Source organism: Cimex lectularius, unplaced genomic scaffold (genome assembly GCF_000648675.2).
Source record: "Cimex lectularius strain Harlan isolate CLEC.00 unplaced genomic scaffold, Clec_2.1 scaffold154, whole genome shotgun sequence".
Classification (NCBI taxonomy): Eukaryota; Metazoa; Arthropoda; class Insecta; order Hemiptera; family Cimicidae; genus Cimex; species Cimex lectularius.
The window spans coordinates 18,615-38,366 of NW_019392807.1; the positions used below are offsets into that span (position 1 = coordinate 18,615).

Below are 19,752 nucleotides of genomic sequence, written 5' to 3' on the forward strand. Positions count from 1 at the left end.
TGGTAGGGCTTATGAAATTTTATAGTGAGTCACATATCATGAAAGGTTTGTAGAATTTTCACGAAGCACCAAAAATTTGTTCATACTTGTCAGATTTTTTTTTCTAATTGCACTATCTATTTTCTTCATCAGACATGGCGACATTACCTGAATCCGCCTAATTATCACCCTTATTTCGCCGGGCTGGTCGGGGTGGGCAGCAGCGATGACAATTATTTATTCGATGATGAGGAGCGAACAGTGGAGGGGGAGAAATGATATGAAGGCGCCCTTCTATCACTGGACCAGTCTTGCAACACAACCATCCGACGAGGGCAGACCCCCCTGATATGTCACAGCAATAGCGACTTCGGTCAAGTGCAAACAACTCATCCGACCCCGAAAGACTTCAACAACCCTTCAATTATGGGAATTTACTTATAAGGCAACGCTTGAAGTTGCCTTCAGAGAGCCCAGTGTTGATTAAAGTAAGTCTATTTTTTATTTGGAGTGTATTCAAGATTGTATATCCAAATTTTGATCAATTAGACCAAGATTGTTTTTTTTTAAATAAAACTAAGCCAGTACAAAGGGATAATGCCTCTTTGAGTCCCTAGACTGCTGTTTCTCTTATTTAAAAAAATAATGCAATATAACGCTTTTTATTTCTAAAAAAAATTAAATTGGATAAATTTATTCTCATTTTGAAATTTACTTATGTTCTTTTTTTAATCATGAAATCTTTCAATATCTTACTATGTTCATCTATCCTAATTTACCCCAATATAACTCTTTAAAAAAATCCCACAATTTTTCTTTTAAAAAAATTTTGATAAATTTAGGCGACAACGATTGTCAAAAGGTCAAATTTGAAAGTTGGAAGGTTTTTGTAATTTATAACCTGGTTGTCAGTACCAGTGTTGGTTGAGGAAGGTGGTGGGCGTTGACAATTCGCACCCTTTACCTGTACAAGCAGTGCTTCCTTATTTACCTGACAGCCGTGGTTAAACGAATCGAGGTCACATTTATTAAGACACCTTTTTACATTAAACACTTTCGATTTATAGCTAGCTAAATTCGCTTCAATTGATTCCCCACCCCTGGGCGACTCTGTGCTTCCTATTTCCTCTAATCACGAGCGCGATTTTGAACGGTTGCACTCATTGCTGGGAGAAGAAACAGCCGAAGTCGATGTTGTAGTGAAATGATGCAAACTTTTAAATATGTTCTATTTATTCGATCGTGGGAATGGATTGGCAGATGAAGGGAAAAGAAGTGTCACAAATCGGATGCTGTACAAGTAAAGCAATTCTCCTTTGGTCTGCTTTTCCCCGCTGTTAATCACTTGTCACACTCGCGTTTTGACGTTACATAAGAAAAAAAGATAAATTGAACTTATAAAAAATATTAAACCGATCCGATAGTAGGACACAGCGAGGATAGGCGGGCCAAAGGTGAATAATAAGAAATAATCTTAAGAAAAAATTATGATTTTTTTTAATGGGACTCGTAATAACCTTCATATATTTATAATATATTTCAAAACTAATAAATATATCATATCAAAAATATTTGACGCTAAAACTAGAAGACAATAGGACATAGCGAGGTTAGGCTGTGATCAACTAAAGAATCTTTAGAAAAAAAAATTTTAAACCAAATTATTACTAATTATAGTATATTTCAAGACCAATAAATGTATCTTATAAAAAATATTAATCGTTGAAACACGAAGACAATATAAAACCGATAAATGTGCGTAATAAAAAATTTTTGGTGCCAAAAGATGAAGACAGCGAGGATAGGCGGACCAGAGTTGATCATTTAGAAAGAATCTTAAAGCCAGAAAGATCATTATTTGCTCGACCACACATTACCTTTAACGTACTTATAATCTATTTCGAGAGGGATGAATGTGTTTTACGAAAAAAAATCTTAAAAAATTATAATTCATTAACCGTACTCGTATTAACTTTAACCTACTTATAGCATATTTCAAACCGATAATCTGTCTAATAAAAAGTTTTTGGTGCAAGACGAAGTCACTAGAACAGCGAGGATAGGCTGTCCAGAGGGGTTCAATAAGAAAGAATATTAAGGAATAAATTATCATTTTTTAACCGAACTCTTATTAACTTAAACTTACTTATAGTAATGTGTGGTGTTTAGTGACCGTTACTTGATGATTATTTGGAGATCGTGAGATGCGGTGTGACGTAGGTTTTAGAAAAACATTTTCTTTATCGTGCCAACGTTTCGGTCTTTATTGAGATCATCTTCAGAGCCTGGGATTTATAAACATTGTTTAAATTTTACAAATACTTGGAGGATGTGAAAAAATGAATTTATACAATCGTAGAAATTTTAGGTTAAAAAAATGAATTTATACAATGCTAGAAAATTTTAGATAAAAAAAATGAATTTATACAATGCTAGAAAATTTTAGATAAAAAAATGAATTTATACAATGCTAGAAAATTTTAGATAAAAAAAATGAATTTATACAATGCAAGAAAATTTTAGATTAAAAAATGAATTTATACAATGCTAGAAAATTTTAGATTAAAAAATGACCTCCAAATAATCACTTACTTATAGTAGTTGCACATTGCAAACCGATACGTATCTAATAATAATTTTTTGGCGCTAAAAGACGAAGACAATATAACACAGGGAGGCTAGGCAGACTAAGGTTGACCAACTACAGAGAATCTTAAATGTAGAAAGATCATTATTAACTCGACATCTCATTATCTTTACCGTACTTATAATACATTTTGAAAGGGATGAATGTGTTTTATGAAAAAAAAAATTGTATTTTAAACCCAAAGACAATAGAACAGCGAGGATAGGCGGACCAGAGGTGATCATTTAGAAAGGATCTTAAGAAAAAAAAAACCGTTTTTTAACCGAGCTCGTATTAACTTTAGCCTTCTTATATTATATTTCAAGAGAGATGAAGGTATTTTATGAAAAAAATTTGTAGCTTAAACCCCAAGACAATAGAACAGCGAGGGGGCGTCGATGGCCGCAAGGTTTAGTCTTTGACACGGCGCTCATCACTGTAAGGTAAAGGTCCCGGGTTCGAATCCAGCGGCCCTGCATTCGAACCCGACATACTTACAAATGGGGTTTAAAAAAGAAAAAACAGCGAGGATAGGCGGACCAGAGGTGATCATTTAGAAAGGATCTTAAGAAAAAAATACCATTTTTTAACCTAGGTCGAATTAACTTTAGCCTTCTTATATTATCTTTGAAGAGATATGAATGTATGTATTTTATAAAAAAAATTGTCGCTTAAGTTAGTCAAGACCGATAAATGTGTCCAATAAAAAGTTTTTGGTGCAAGACGAAGACAATAGAACAGCGAGGATAGGCTGTCCAGAGGGGTTCAATAAGAAAGAATATTAAGGAATAAATTATCTTTTTTTTTAACCAAATTCATATTAACTTTAGCCTACTTACAGTATATTTCAAGAAGGATAAATGTATTTCATAAAAAAAGTTTGATAATAGGATACAGGGAGGCTAGGCGGACCAGAATTGCCCAATTTTGACCCAACTCCATAACACAACCGATCGCCTCGTATACCACTCACATCTATTCTCAATTTATATAAAAATAAATGTTGAAAGCGTTTGAAATATCGCCAAATGTTCCATATTCTAAAAAAGTACGAAAATTGTCAATTTTTAAATTTTATTTTTGGATCAAATTCGTTTCCGATCCCTCGCACTCGATGAAATATTACGAAAAAAAAAATAAATTATAAAAAAGCCGAATAGTTATGATCTACTAACTAATTAAAATTCTTATAAACGGGTGAATTATTTTTTCATTTTTTGGAATAAATACTATTGGAAAGAAAACTTTCTTATGATAGCATACGATTTATATTTACAATTCCCCCATTCTGGCCTTTTTCTTCGATAAATTCAAAAACTTTTTTGTCACCACGTTTCTAAGAAATATTTATCTATGTAAAAAGCGAGGTGGACCCGATTTCTCATGATTTTGACCTTTATTGGACCTTTATGAGAAGAATAATTCGCTGTGTATGAAGCTCGTGTCGATGTTAACATAATCACCAAAAATTTATTAAATGTTGTAAACTTGATTTTGAAAAAAAAGTGTCAACTTTGTTTAAAAAAATAGAAAGGACTCTGTTGACCTTGCACATTTGGACGTTGACATCAACAATCTAAACGGATCGATGTAATAAAATATTTCTAAGCAATTCAAAGGTGTCCAAATTTAGCTTTCATTCCTGGAATTTTTTTTCGCTATAATCTAATTGTTAAAAAACATTTTAAATTGCTAGTTTATATAGAAAGGCGACTGAATAGGAGTCATCATTCAAGAAAAAAATCAATTATAGTTGGGGACACAAAATAGTCGGAATTTCAAGATAGTCATGAGAATTGTTCAAATCTTATCTTTTTATCCTCAAAGGCAAGAATCAATTTTGGACGAATTGATGATTAAAATAGTCACAATATTTCTATACTTTACTGCACTTTTCAGAATGAATACAACTGCAAACAATCTTCCTTATTTGAAAAACTGTAATTTTTTCTTTTAATGGCACTTTTTATTTCCGAAGAAGCGTATCCTGTAAAGGCTTGGATAGGGCACATCGGGATAGAAAATGCTCAATGTCTTCATCTCCATATTAGAGAGAGGAGAGAGAGGGAGAGAGAAAGAGAGAGAGAGAGAGAGAGAGAGAGAGAGAGAGAGAGAGAGAGAGAGATTTTCCAGGATCTATCTTTCCATGGCTTGCAGTTTACATTTTTCCTTTTTTCAATGCTTTTTTTCGATTTCAATTTAGCATCTGGTTGATTTTGCAGTTAGGTAAATTTCGATGTCACAAGATCCATTCCCTAGTTCCCTGGATGTTACGTTCATTGGAAAAAACTTGAAAACCCAACTATCAACAGTTATACCACTTTCTTTTGGCCACATAAAAAACCATGTCAAAGCATTATCCAGAAAAAAATGCTATAGCCTTTGACCTACGAGGTAATGAAAGTGATCTATAAAACATACTTCTACTTAAATTAGCTTAAATTCAAACGTTAGTTGCCTAGATATCATCATAAATCATCCATTCCCGGATAATCTGAAGTTCGTTATGTTCTGAATGACAAAACAAATTCAATTGTTTCCTGCCAAGCTTTCGAACGATTTTAAGGTCATTAGCGGTTATTTTAATTACACAGTATGAATACATATTTGTACAGCTAATTCAACAATCATTATAACTATGTTCGAAATTATCTGTTTGTATGTTGCTATTGTTATTTTCCATTTTAGTATTTAAAACCTATTTTATTCTTTGTCACCGAGATTCTTTATCAATTATTCGACGAATTTATGCCAACTTGTTAGTGAATGTTTCGAGAGTGGAGTACCTCAGTCAGAAACGTGACCTTAAATTTTATTTTTTTACTCTCTGTCTTGTTTGAGCAATGTATTCAATTGGCCATTCACTACAGGAAACCATATATACTAATTTCGATCATTTCAACTTTTCTTCCTAATCCTTAGGTTTAGTATGCAAAAAACTCATTTTATTATTAGACCTGTAACAACTGATATGTGGTATGTGTTTATTTATCAAATATTTTAACTTGGGCGAAATCACTAGGACATATACTATTGAAGGGTTGTTCATATTTATATGTTCAAATAGAATATCTAACAATCTATAAATATCTTTGAGACCAGAGGTGATCTAGTAGAAAAAATTTAAAGAAGAAAAAATATTATTTGCTCGACCTTAAATTAACTTGAACGAAATTATACTTCAGGACTGATAAATGTATCATATAAAAAATATTTGGTGCTAAATACGAAGACAATAGGAGATAGCGAGGCTAGGCGGACCAGAGATAAGTTAGAAATCGTCTTACGATAAAAGCTCATTTTTCCGCTTCCACATGATAACTTTAACATATTATAGTATATTTCTGGAAGGATAGATGTATTTTATAAGAACGTTTCGTTGCTTAAACCGACTCAGAATAAATGTTAATTTTGCTCGACCTTATATTAACTGTAACGTACTTATATTAGATTTCAAGACTGATAAATGTATCTTATAAAAAATTGGCGTTGAAACAAATCAGGCAATAGGACACAGCGAGGCAATCTTAAGAAAAAATATATCAATTTTTAATCGAACTCGTATTAACTTTTATATATATATATATATTTCAAGATCAATAAATGTATCGTATGAAAAATATTTGGCTCTAAAACACAAAGACAATAGGACATAGCGAGGCCCGTCGGACCTGATGTGATAAGTTAGAAAGAATCTTAATTATTTGCTCCACCTTATATTAACTTTACGTTTTTATATTAAAAGCTGTTCAAAAACGAATAGGTATATTGCAAATTTTGTAATATCGTATTTACTTTCCCTAGCATTTTTATTATATTTTTATCATAAATTGCAATGAAATTTATTAGAAATTATTGTTTCTACTGAGGTAAAATTTAATTAAGGGATTTTGAAAAATTACTAAATAAAAGGTTTCAATTCTCTAATTTATTGAAAACATTTTTTTTAAACAATTAATATCGTGTATATCTGTTAGTTAAAACCTCTGAGGAATCTTAAAACCTGTTAGGAATACTGTTAATAGGGTTGTCAGTAATTTGATAAGGAATTTCATTCCATAGATGTTGCAACGCTGCACTCAGTTTTTGCAGGTTAACTGGCTGCGGATGGTGATCGGAAAGCTACAAGTTATCCCACATGTGCTCAATGGGATTGAGGTCTGGAGGCAATGGGGGAAGGGGCAGATGGGAAATTACCAGGTTTTCTGAACATTGATGAATAACTCTGCCTCTATGAGGTCTGGCATTGTCATCCAGAAATAGCAAATCCCTGCCGGTGAGATCCCTGGTTTGCGCGATGTATTCTTGGACATTACGGACTGATTTGAGGTTGCCTTCAATAATATGGAGTTCAGTTCGTCCTCCAGTGTAAAGCACAGACCAGATTGTTAAATCGCCTTCTCCAAACTGCACTGAACGGAGCCCGAACTGGGGTATTGTAAGCATCCCCGTTCTCAGCAGACTCTTCGGCGCCTGCTATCACTACACAGACAGTGACTCATCAGTAAACCTAACAGCATTCCAACTGGTGTTCTCTTCTAGGCGTTCGCTACACCATATTCTCCTGAGTTGCTGATGGCGGGCTGCTGCTGCAAAGGGCCAACCTCTCACAAACGATTTCGGATCGTTTGGGTTGATAAAGGACTTGCCAAAACATCTTATAAATGATTTAGGACCGGGCGGGCACTATGGAAATGATTCCTTCTTGCAGCAATGACAATCTTTCTGACCTCCCTTAGAGTCTTAATGTGCTGAGATCTACTACCAGGCCTTGGCACTTCCAGTCTCTCGGAATGGGGCTAAAGCCCGGGAGACAACGCTCTGAGAAACGTCAACTGCCTCTGCGAGATCCACTTGCCGGTGACCTCGATGACTCATTCTCACAATAATATCGAGAACTTCTGGTTCATGATGATGTCTTTCCATGGTTAAAGAGAATCCAATTGGATTAAAATGGAGAAAAGACTAGAAAAGGTGTTTGTTTACAAAATGAGTACTCCTCATGTTTACTATTCTTAAGTGAATTCGTTATTAAAAATTAGGATGAACATTTGTTTATTTTTGGTTTGTATTTTACATTTTGTTTTATCCAAATAACAAGAATATATCGGTTAATTTAATTAAAATTAATAGAATAAGAATAAATTACAAACATCCCTAGTCATTTTTTAGCATTTTATTCAAGACCGACAAATGTTACTAAAAATATTTCTCGCTGTGAAACACGGAGGGCAGTTATTATTTCTTAATATTCGGAAAGTTCGCTCTTTAACTTCACTTCAGAAGCACTTACTGCTTAGTGCCAAAACTCTCTCTAACAAATTATTAACACAATTCGGTTTTTAACCAAAAGAGTGAGAAGAGAATTGGTATGCACCTATGCATCAATGGCACCTCTGGACCTCTGATCATTTTCACGTCCAGATAGGGAATTGAGCTATTGCTTTCAACTTACCCTAACCATAAATAGTATTTATTTTTTCTATGAACTCAAATGAATTCCTGAAATTGTATTGTCCTCAAACAAATTGGTCTTCCCATTTCGACAGATGGCAGAACGGTGAAAGGGGTCTACAGACTATAGTCTAATTATTAGTGGAAAACCTTCTCTTTTTACTTTAGGTAGCCATCTACATCTTAGAAAACCTGAGGTGTCGATTTACAATCTGATGCTTCACTCATTTCATTGTAACCACTTTCTACAATCAATCTATTGCTATTCCTTTCCACAACGAGTGTGGGATCCTTTTTAATTTCATTATGAATTTTCATTATCTTGTAGGTTTAGCATCTTTTCTTTTTTCATTTTTACTTACATTTGCTTCTGCTCAGATTAAATCTTGCATTCTTATTTTTTCGGCCCCATTAATTATCACCTCTGAATCCGTAATTAGCTCACATACAGGAACATTATGTTTATTGTGTGGTAAATTGAAGTTACCACCAAGTCTAAGTATGTCAAGTGATCAGTTTCAACTACTGTATCAATTTCAACTTTAGTTTTATTTACTAAATTGTCTTCTTTATTAATATGAGCTAATAATCTCTTTTAGATAAAATAGGCCTGTGAAAAAGCCACTTTGAGTCACTCATTCTTCAGACTTTGAACATTTGAAAAAGGGCAAAAAAGGAGAGAAAAATCGAAAGGTTTTGGTGTCCGAGTGGATCCAAGTCAGGATAGCTCAACTGATTAGAGCAGCGGCGTATTGAGTCGGCTCAATTCGGTCGTGGGTTCGAATCCCGCTCATGACACTAGCATTTTCATTTCAACCAGGACCTTACGTACAAAGAACAATTAATTGAAAGAATTAATTTGGTCAATCACACCACTAAAAATAATGGATTTAATAAGTAAAACGAAGTATAACTTCACTAACAGCTCCCCGTGGCTACTTCATATGTCGCCGAGAATCGAATAGATTACACGACATTTGAAAAATGGCAAAAAAGGAGTGCAAATTCCAAAGGTTGTAGATTGAGTTGGGGAGTTGGTGTCCGAGAGGATCAAAGTCACGATAGCTGAAGTGGTTAGAGCAGCGGCGTATTGAGCGGTTTCGGTCGTTGGTTCGAATCCCGCTTATGACTTTTTCATTTCAACCAAAACCTTACGTACAAACAACAATTGAAAGAAGTAATTTCGTCAATCAGACCACTAAAAATAATGGATTCTTCAGAATTTTGCATCGATCAGTGTAGGTTTTTCTTCTGATACATCATTAAAGTGTCTAATTGTAAGTATTTGCCCTTTCATCCCCCCTAACCATCCATTTTAAAACTTATACTGTTGAACCTAGCCCTGGTCTAACAGGGCAAGGGAGCCAACTTCTTCTTTTTCAGTGAATATCACTCAAATGAGTAACGTAGGATTGTTGCCTTCTTTCAGTGTTTAAATATTTCTCAAAGATACGTTTTTTGCATTTTAAAAACTCTTATATAAATTCTCTGTTTACGAGAAACCTTAATATTTCTGTAACCGTCTGAAACCAAATAACTTTTCTTGTACTTTACATAGTCACTGTTTCAGTTTAATACGATTTCTCAAATATATATTTTTTATCACTTGTATCTCTGTCTTATATTTTCGAGTAATTCAGCATCCTCCCTAAAATTTACCAACAACCCAAAATGCTCCGATATGTTGATGGAATGGCATAAATCACTTTTCCTGCAGCCTTTATACTTAAACCTGTTATTTGCTCATTTTAGAACTTTGTTCTGAAAATAAACTGGAAAGGCTCAGGATCGCGTTACCTGAACTTACACAAAATTGCAGTATGCAATTGGACCTTGACTGTGGTGGCTTTTTCAAAATGAAGTTGTAAATCCAAGTGTTTCGGCTATTGCCGAAGAAAAAAAAAATAAAATAAAATTGTTAACGAAATGAAAATAAAGTAACTTAACTAAAATTAAAATAAAAGAAAAATAAGTTGAAATTAATCAATAAGTTGGAATCTTCGCAAGGAACCAATTAGTCACAATGAAGAGCAAGGTAAACGTGTACTTACCACCAGTCACGAGTCGCCCTCGTCGGAAGAATCGGCCTCCGCGTCGAGCTCGAGCGGGCCTCAGCCAGAAGCAACTTGTTTTGCAAATCGTGATGGTTTTCCAGCCAATCTTCTCGGCCCCCTTTTGTGACCAATATTGGCTACTTGCACGGACTCGTTTAATGAAGAAATAAAATAAAATAAACTTAAAATTAATGGAGACAATCGTAAGAGTCGAGGGAACGAAAGATGTACAGCCTTCTCTCATGCCTTGAGAGCAACAACTGGCTTAACCGAGACCCCCCTCTTTAAGATCAACGGTCACCTTTTAACTGTGATTCAATTAAATTACTTACTGGCGTAAACACCAAGCTTTTATGGGTTCATTTGAGTTAGGGCTGTTTAGGTGGTGAAAAATTTTTTTTGGGGGGGAAAATCACTCAATATTCTAAAATAAGAATGTGATATAGTTTTCGAACTGAGTGTAAGAACAACGAGAATACGCGGACTATGATAATTATGCTACCTTCTCCAATCCAGAAATAATGTCCTCAGCGCAAATCATTATCAAATAGAATTAAATAGACACTTTCATCTACAGATAAGTTTAATAATGGACTAAGATTTACAAAGGGACATGGAATTAGCGGAATGGAAAAGAGTCCGTGAAAGAGTCTGGAGTACGTAGTGTCCTGCAAGTAGAAGTAGAAACAGTTTTTTTGGAGGATGGTCTTTCATGCTCTGTGACGGCATTTCTCAAGTGGCTATATAACGAGATCATGTAGTGGCTTTTTATGCCTTTCGTACGTTCAATCATTGCTTATCCATCGCAGTGCTTACTTCAGGCAACATGTGTTTCTGAGTACTTGAACACCTCAGGTATCCAAACCGTTAGCCCAATCGAACAATCAAATCGGTCAGTTCATTTGAAGATTCGATTTTTATCCACTGTAATCACTGACACTGATTCTGTTCTATCTTTTAATCTGGAGTGTGACGATTTGCATCTTCAGTGATATATTTTTTTACTTTAAGTACATACCAAAGAGACGATTTTGTATTCTGATTGGTTTTTTTCCCAGTTTTTTTCCTTTTTATTATTTAAAAACATATCTTTTTTGTTGGGAGGGGATTTGTTATCTGTTTAGAATGGTACAATACAAATATGAATTTCCCAAAAAGATGATACCCGGTTATTCTGGCGATCCATATGGGAACGGACTTCATAAGCGACTACAGAATCGCCGAGCTCACTGTAGTTAATAAAAATTTAAATATTTATTTCCTATTGCTCGTATACTAAGAATTTGCACGCATCTTTGCCTGATCGGTTGGACTTACAGAACCGAAATTTCTCTTAATCCCGCAATCATTAATCCCTCTCCGTCCTATTCCTGAGGATACCAGGACATTGGGGCATTCGTGGTAATGATCTTGCTGAGAGGGCAGTTAAATTAACCGTTAACTTAACCAAACTAATCTGAGGGAAATATAGACAGAAAGTAAACAAGGTTTTTGGAACATCTCAAAAACAGTCGTGGCTTAACAGTAACTTAACAAACGTGGATTCCTCATAGCAAAAGAATCTCTTCGGATTAGCCAAAGCTGTCAAGAATTAACAACAAGCACATCCTAACATTTTGGATTTGAATCTTAGAAAAACTTCCTGCTTAAACATATTATCCCTTTCTTCTTCATTCCTGTAACCTTATCCCTGACCACCAGTCCGAGATCAGTCGTTCTCATTCCACTGTTCAGCAGTGCCATCGCGTTATAGACACTCCGATGTATTCTTTGATGTGAAACAAGCCCTCCATCGGGTATGGCATTCGGGGCTGCCCTGGACATTTCAGAGAGCCCTCCTTTTTATCTATTGTACTACCTGATCCTAAAATCCTACCTATCCGACAAATACTTTCAAGTCGCACAGATTCAGGGGTTGCACAAGCAAGTGTAACCATCCTCTACCCAGTATACACCGCACATATTCCCTTCCAGAACGATACTCACCTCCTATGCGGATGACATCACGATCCTTTGTTTTCATGAAGATCCTGACATCTCAACCAGAAACCCGTAAACCCATGTCACATCCATTAAGCATTGGTTCAAGAGGGGGAACATGACAACAAACATATAAAAATGTGAACATGTCACTTTCACACTTCGGAGAATAACTGCTCCATCCACTACAATACTCCTCCTACCAGCTAATGTAGTCCACTACCTTGGGCTATACATTGACGAACGACTTACATGGAACCCACAGCACGACTCAAACGACAAGAAGTAAATACACGCTTCAGACTTACTAAAAGATTGCTGGCCAAACGACTTTACGACTCATTCATATTACTATTTTGAGAACCATATGGACAAAAAACGAATAGTCAGAGTTAAGCATTTGTGAGCACTCTGTACGACAAAAAGTCCTTTAAATTAAGCATGTGCTTCGCGTTATGGAAAACATATCCTCACCCTTTGATAGTAAACAATGCTGTTTACACTTGACATGTCACAGGTATTTGACTTTGGCATGAAAGTCTCTTATATAAACTAAAAATGCTTCTGCTCCGAATACTGCCTTCTGGTGGCGGGAGTGTGGCGTGACAGTGTGCTCGGTTCAATCTTGTAAATCATATACCGCAGATATCGCGACTACACCTTTCACCCTCCTTACAACCTCAACGACGCATGTGCCATTCTCCGATCCCAATCCCCCAATTACTTCGGAGAAGGTATAGGTACAAACGTTGCAAATAGCTTAATAGAGAAAACTCGGGCGTATTAAGGTAAATGAAAGAAAATGTCTCTGAAACAAAACCCTGAAACTGATTACGTTACCTTGAGATTTACCTTAGCTAACGTCCCTGAAACAAACAAACAAGAAGAAAAAGACAGGATTTCAACATACGCTTCGGGCTACTAACAAATATCAAGAAAATCACACTCATCGACAAAAAAACAGCATCTACAAGACACTACTGAACATACTAGGGGCACCGCTAAACCTTCCAGATCAAAATCTTCAGAACCATGCACAACCCTCCCTACTACCTCTCTAACACCACCATTCATAATGACCTCCAAATACACTCCGTTAAATCCGAGGCCCAGGACCTTCTAATCAACAGAATTGAACTATTCGGAATTGAGCAGACTGGCGTGGAAGTCTTGAACAACTACGAAGACTAGTATGCCCAAGCAGATTCTTCCCAAAGATGTTGTGAAAGGCAATGTCTGTGATGTGTCATCTTTTACCATGTCGAAATACCCAAAACACCCCCCGCAGAGAGAGAGAGAGAGAGAGAGAGAGAGAGAGAGAGAGAGAGAGAGAGAGAGAAGTCCGAGGAAAGAGAGAGAGAGAGAGAGAGAGAGAGCGAGAGAAAAGAGAGAGAGAGAGAGTGAGAGAAAGAGAGAGTGAGAGAAAGAACAAGCCAACACACACACACACACACAAACAAACAGTGTGAGAGAGAGAAGCAGATACTGAGTAGGGATACTGAGTCTGTCGGGTAGAAAAGTGCATTTTTACCCCTACTGTCATACATCAGCAGGAACCACTGGCTTCCACTGAAGACAGATACTAATGACTGTACGTATACAGAAGACTGACTTGGAATCCCCACTCAAGACATAAGAGACAACAACTTAACACAAGAATGAGACAACTACGAATACTTTTAGAGCCAAAATATGTTTGGACCATCAAAACTCAAGGCTACAGTACAATGGACATACTAGTGGAACTGAGGAGTTCCGCCAAGCCAGCCAGTATCCAACGCATCTAATCATTACAGCCAAAAGTCCTCAGACAAATTGTCAAAGCTCATTACTGCGTCGCTAACCTTAAACAATGATGGACTCGATACTTCCTCGCTAATACATTCCTCCGGTGCATTGGCCGGTTTCTCGTAACAAGCGAACAAATGGGATTTGGAGGTCTGTTTGGATAGTAAGGTTGGAATTAGGCAGCTTGGGCAATATAGTTGGCGTGACTGGATTCTTCCAATTGTCCATGACCTCAACATTTCTTTTGTCAACTGGTTCGATCCTACTTCCAAAAATGCCACAAGTTCTCAATCCACTCTAATCCAACTATCCAAGCCCTATCTACCTTTTCCTACACCGAGAACCCTCCACGTCACCTACGATGACCTCAAGACCTCCTCATCCATCAAGTTGAGTACCAGGCATCCTCCTTGAGTATGCTGGACATCATAAAATATTTTACAAGCCAACCCTGTAATATTAGTTGTCTGAATATTGAAAGATAAATCCGATCGTTATGTCAAATCGATTGAAATATTCTAAATCTTAATTTTAGGATTGAAATTCCTGGTTCATTAAAACTGTCATATTATATTACTTTTTTAGAAAATTTTCCTTGTCCACCAAACTCTGCTTGATTTAATCTATGAATTTTTTCATAAGACGTCAAATTAAAGAAATATTCACCACGCTATCGGTTCGCGGTTCAAAACCCGTCAGAGCTCATGGTTTTTTTAAATTGATAATTGTATGGAATATGTATTGTAATATTGTTTGACCCTTCGTCCTCAACGCATAACCAGTAGCTGGACGTTAAGTTCCTGCATGACAGTAATTACTTTACTTATTTAAAGAAAGATTTTATATGTTTCAAGATTAGCATGGATGTATAGAATAAAATGAGAATAAAGGTTTGAGAAGGAATAACCAATGAACAATCATACAGCAAACAATTAAAAATTCATCACTTTGAAATTTCGATCAAACCTAAACAAACAGACCAGTTGTTTTCGCTTCAGTTATGACACATATCTCCTCGAAATTCATTTAAATTTGTCCGAAAATTTTTAAACTGAATATGTACTTTTGTTGAAAAGAATCGAGAGCTGAGGACAAGAAATGAACCAGTACGTGTGTATTTTTTTAAAATTTCGTTTCGAATCAGTTGAAAAGTGAACACACCATTTGAATAAATTATAATGTATTTGCTATAGATGCAATTCTGTTAGGAGGGGACTGCCAAGGTGTTGGAAGTGGGGTGTCGGAAGAGGATGCACCTCCCGGTAGGCAGTCCTCTTCAGCGCGTCTACCTTTTAAAAACATCATAACACCTCCTTTTTTATGTTTCAGATCTGTGGATGATAAAGTGTCGTACATCGATTACGAGATGACGCTGAGGGATTCGAAAATGACAGAAGAGGTGGTTGACGAAGAGGTGGGAAAAGGCGAGCTGGAAGTATCGGAAGACCTTCCGGAAAGGGGCTCGTGGACTAACAAACTAGATTTCATCCTCTCAGTTGTCGGACTCGCCATCGGCCTGGGCAACGTCTGGAGGTTTCCTTACCTTTGTTACAAAAATGGAGGCGGGGCCTTCCTCATACCTTATTTCCTTACTCTCCTCATGGCCGGCATACCCATGTTTTTTCTCGAACTCGCCCTCGGCCAAATGCTGACTATCGGCGGTCTCGGCGTCTTCAAAATTGCGCCCATTTTCAAAGGTGATTTTCAAATATTTCCTTTTTTTAAACTGATTTACATGGGTTGTTTTGTTGATCAGGCATCGGGTATGCCGCTGCGGTTATGTCATGCTGGATGAACGTGTACTACATCGTCATCCTCGCCTGGGCAATATTCTACTTTTTCATGTCCATGCGCTACGGTAATAAAAATTTCAACAAAATCTATAGAGATGATATCACAATAATAAAAAATGTTGTTCTTAAGATGTGCCTTGGAGGACGTGTAACAACTACTGGAACACGAAATTCTGCGTGAACACTTACGAAAGGAACCAGCTTGACTGTTGGCCGGCTGTAATGAAGGGAGATTTCTCGACCTTCTGCAACATCAACAACCAAAGCGTCGCCGTGAAAGATTTGACGGACCCTGTCAAAGAATTCTGGGAGTAAGTGACATATTCACCTTGTTTAACTCTAACCCAATTTTTAATTCTGGATTATTTTCATGACAATGGATCACTGAATGTAACACTTCGTTTTTCTCTTTTTCTCAATTTTCCCATTAAATTTTGTCTCCTTATTATTTTAATATTTATATTCATAATAATAGATTGCTTTATACAATGCATCACTATCTGATCACAGCCAGTCAAAATAATTAGATTTTTAAAATCCTAGACACGAGAAGATATCGCCAAATAAATAATCTGTCAAGAAATATCATTGTGTATTATTCATATTTACAGTATTGCTAGTGTAATTTTTATGATAGAAAATAATCATGTTAGATTTACATGTCGAGCATGTTTGTGTTTTACTTATTTAGAAATCGTGAAATGCGGTCTGGTGTGATGTAGGTTTCAGAAAAACATTTTCTTTATCGTGCCAACGTTTCGATCTTTATTGAGATCATCNGATCGAAACGTTGGCACGATAAAGAAAATGTTTTTCTGAAACCTACATCACACCAGACCGCATCTCACGATTTCTAAATAAATATCGATTAACGGCCACTAATCACCACACATTTGTGTTTTACTTTCAAAAATTGTATATTTATTTTTATCATCTTAGTCCTACTATATTACTCCAGTTTTATGGACCGCAAATTAAAAATAATTAACATTTAATGACAAATAAAACAACCTGACAGGAGATTTCTTTTCTTCTTTTTTTCTTACAGGCGACGAGTATTGCAGATTTCGGCCGGTGTTCAGCACATTGGCAGCATCAGGTGGGAATTGGCTGGCACTCTTCTCCTCGTCTGGGTCCTGTGTTACTTCTGTATCTGGAAAGGAGTCAAATGGACCGGAAAGGTATTGTCAGGGGTGTTCTTTTTTTGTCACAGGATGCCGATAAAAATTCGTCGATATGGCTTTCTCCCAGAACAATAACTGATCAAACGAGATGACACTACCAAGTCGTGGACATTACATTCAACCTATCACCGGTTGATTTATTCAAAAATTTTGGACCATTTAAGGAAGGAAAGCCAATTTAGTTTTCAAAACTTCCAGAAATTGATTTCTTTTTATAAGCACAATTTGGTGTCAAATAATACCAAAAATATTCAAAAGTCGACACTGGCGCTAAGGAAAAGAAATTGTTTTATGTCTGTCCTTTATTCAAATTTTATAAATTTATAATTTGTAGAAATTGTGCTAAACATTTGCAGGATTATCAATTATCATAAACTACAAACACTTTAAAAGTCAAATCTTTAGACAAATCATCTTGTCATCTAATTTTTTCGAATGAAAAACCATCCATAAACCACCCAAAAATTAATTTTGATTTTTTCTTAAAATTGGTTCCGAAGAGGAGGGGAATTATAAAGCACTACGACGTGTTCCAACTTCCCGCCATCCTCAGTGCCACGTTTCAGTGACAATAATTTAGCCAGGATAGCTGTATTAAATAATGAGTTTCCATTTTGATCCCAACGGGTTATAAACCAGATATTTGATGATTTCCGATGATCCCAGTCTGCCTACATTTGCTGATTTAGTCAATACAATTTTTTTAACTTCTCTTCATCCTCAGTGGTAGGTTTCTGTAATAATAACATAACCTCCTTTCTAGGAGTGATTAACTATGAAATTCCCTTTTGAGGTCAACAGGGTTATCGTGGTCTGTCTATGTTTGCAGATTCGGTCCATCCGATTTGTTTCAACTTCCCGCCATTCTGAGTGGTAGGTTTCTGTAATAATAATTTAACCTCCTCTCTAGCAGTAATAAATTAAAGTAAAATTAAATAAAGTAATAAACTATGTAAAGTAAGTAGAGTAATAAACTACGAAATTCCCTTTTGTGGTCAGCAGAGTTATCCTCGTCTGTCTATGTTGGCTTATTCGACTTGTTTCTACTCCCCGCCATTCTCAATGGTAGATCTCAGCGATAATGACCTAGCTTGGCTAGCTGCATTAAATTGTATGCTTCCATTTTGGTTCCACCGAGTCCATAAACCGTTTACTTGACCGTTCCCGATTAATCCTGTCTGCCTATATTTACTGATTTGGTCAATCCAATTTTTCTAACTTCCCGCCATCTTCAGTGGTAGGTTTCGGTACTAATAACTTAACCTCCTCTCTAGCAGTAATAAACTACGAAATTCCCTTTTGAGGTCAACAGGGTTATCGTGGTCTGTCTATGTTTGCAGATTCGGTCCATCCGATTTGTTTCAACTTCCCGCCATTCTCAATAGGGTCTCAACGATAATGACTTAGCCTGGCTAGCTGTATTAAATTGTATGCTTCCAGTTTGAATCCACCGAGTTTACTTGGTCGTTTCCGATTAACCCGGTCTGCGTATATATATTGATTCGGTCAATATAATTTTTTCCACTTCCCGCCATCCTCTGTGGTAGATCTCAGTGATACTAGCGTAACCAGGCTAGCTGTATTAAATTGTGAGATTCCATTTTGACTCCGACACCTTTCTCTCTTTCTCTCGAATTTTAAATTTGAGGAAAATTTGACTTTCAAAATCTCAAACACATATCCGTCTTTATTTTTTCTATTTTTTCTTGGTTTTGTATTTTTAAAATTTCATCGAATAAAGCAAAGACTCTGTATTTCACCCAGTCAACGTGCATTCTTCAAAAATTCAATTGATTGTGATTAAATCCGTATTAAAAAAAAAATAAAATAAAATAAAAATCCACTCGCTCAAGGTAATTTCGATAGTTACGCTTTTTTCGTCAGAGATTAACCGGTTGAACCCTGATTTCTTCTGTTTGATATTTAAAAGAAAAGATTAGGCAAAAATTGACCAAATCTGATTTTTTTATTATATTTTTTAAAATATTTGCTGAGAGTTGAGGTAATCCTAATCATAGGCGTGAAGGAAGTGATTGTTATTACTCAGTTAACCTAATTTAGATTGACGCAGAGGCGAAGAGGCGTCCAGGGCGTTTAAATTTTCTTTGTATGCCCTTTGTCTGTTTTTTCCAGCATGACAGCATTGCTTGCGTCCTTGCTTAATTGAGGCAAGGCCTCTCGGCAAATTGCCCGTTGCCCTATTTTATTCCTTATTCTCGTTCCGCCATTGGAACTGGGATGTGAATATTTTAAACGTGTTTTGGTAACCCTTGATGTTTTCTTGAGGAATTTTGGTTTTTTTAATTGTGAAAGTCTCTTTGACCTTTGACGTGATATCAGTTTGATAGTCGTGGGCTAAGTACAAAATGCAGTCGCGACGAGGGGTCAAACCACTTTACATACTTTATTTTTTATGTTTACAAATTTACTTTTACAAAACAGACCAATAGTGATAGGATTCGAACACAAAATTACATCCTGGTAAATGCGATTCGGATGTCCTAACCACTCGGCCACCGCGGTAACGTTCAGTACTGTATGCTTATAAAAAATGTTTTTTTTTAAACGTAAATCAGCTGAATTATGAATCAACGTCGATGTTACTTACCAGGAAATTTTAAATCTAGGAGAGTAGTGTATCAGGGTTGTCAGCTTTTTTTTTCCCCATCCACCTCCCCGCCGTACCTAAGGGAGACCCCATACCGGCGGACCACGGCCACTAAACTATTGGGTTGTCCGGAAAATAATGCAGGATTTTAAGTTTTCATTAAAAAAAATCTATATAAAATATTCTGTTTACGTTTACAGGATTACTCATTTGTATGAATGTCAACACTTATTAATCCTCTTCCAAATGATATTGTTTGTTTACCTCTGTAGCATTCCGCTACTTG

The 19,752-nt window shown here is 36.1% G+C and overlaps 1 protein-coding gene across 4 annotated transcripts in view; it reads left to right on the forward strand.

Moving 5' to 3' along the window:
- Nucleotides 1-269: 269 nt before the first annotated feature.
- LOC106664689 (sodium- and chloride-dependent GABA transporter 1) overlaps nucleotides 270-19,752 on the forward strand; it is a 46,839-nt gene continuing 27,356 nt past the window's right edge. The window contains exons 1-7 of one of the 4 annotated variants that reach the window (XM_024228146.1): nucleotides 1,159-1,279; nucleotides 14,958-14,987; nucleotides 15,075-15,143; nucleotides 15,211-15,578; nucleotides 15,638-15,739; nucleotides 15,805-15,985; nucleotides 16,723-16,855. In XM_024228146.1, coding sequence (XP_024083914.1) covers nucleotides 14,980-14,987; nucleotides 15,075-15,143; nucleotides 15,211-15,578; nucleotides 15,638-15,739; nucleotides 15,805-15,985; nucleotides 16,723-16,855 — 861 coding nt within the window. In that variant the 5' untranslated portion in view covers nucleotides 1,159-1,279; nucleotides 14,958-14,979. Of the gene's footprint in view, nucleotides 468-1,158; nucleotides 1,280-14,957; nucleotides 14,988-15,074; nucleotides 15,144-15,210; nucleotides 15,579-15,637; nucleotides 15,740-15,804; nucleotides 15,986-16,722; nucleotides 16,856-19,752 lie in introns of those variants that run through there. The other 3 variants (XM_024228149.1, XM_024228147.1, XM_024228148.1) reach the window with 3 other exon arrangements.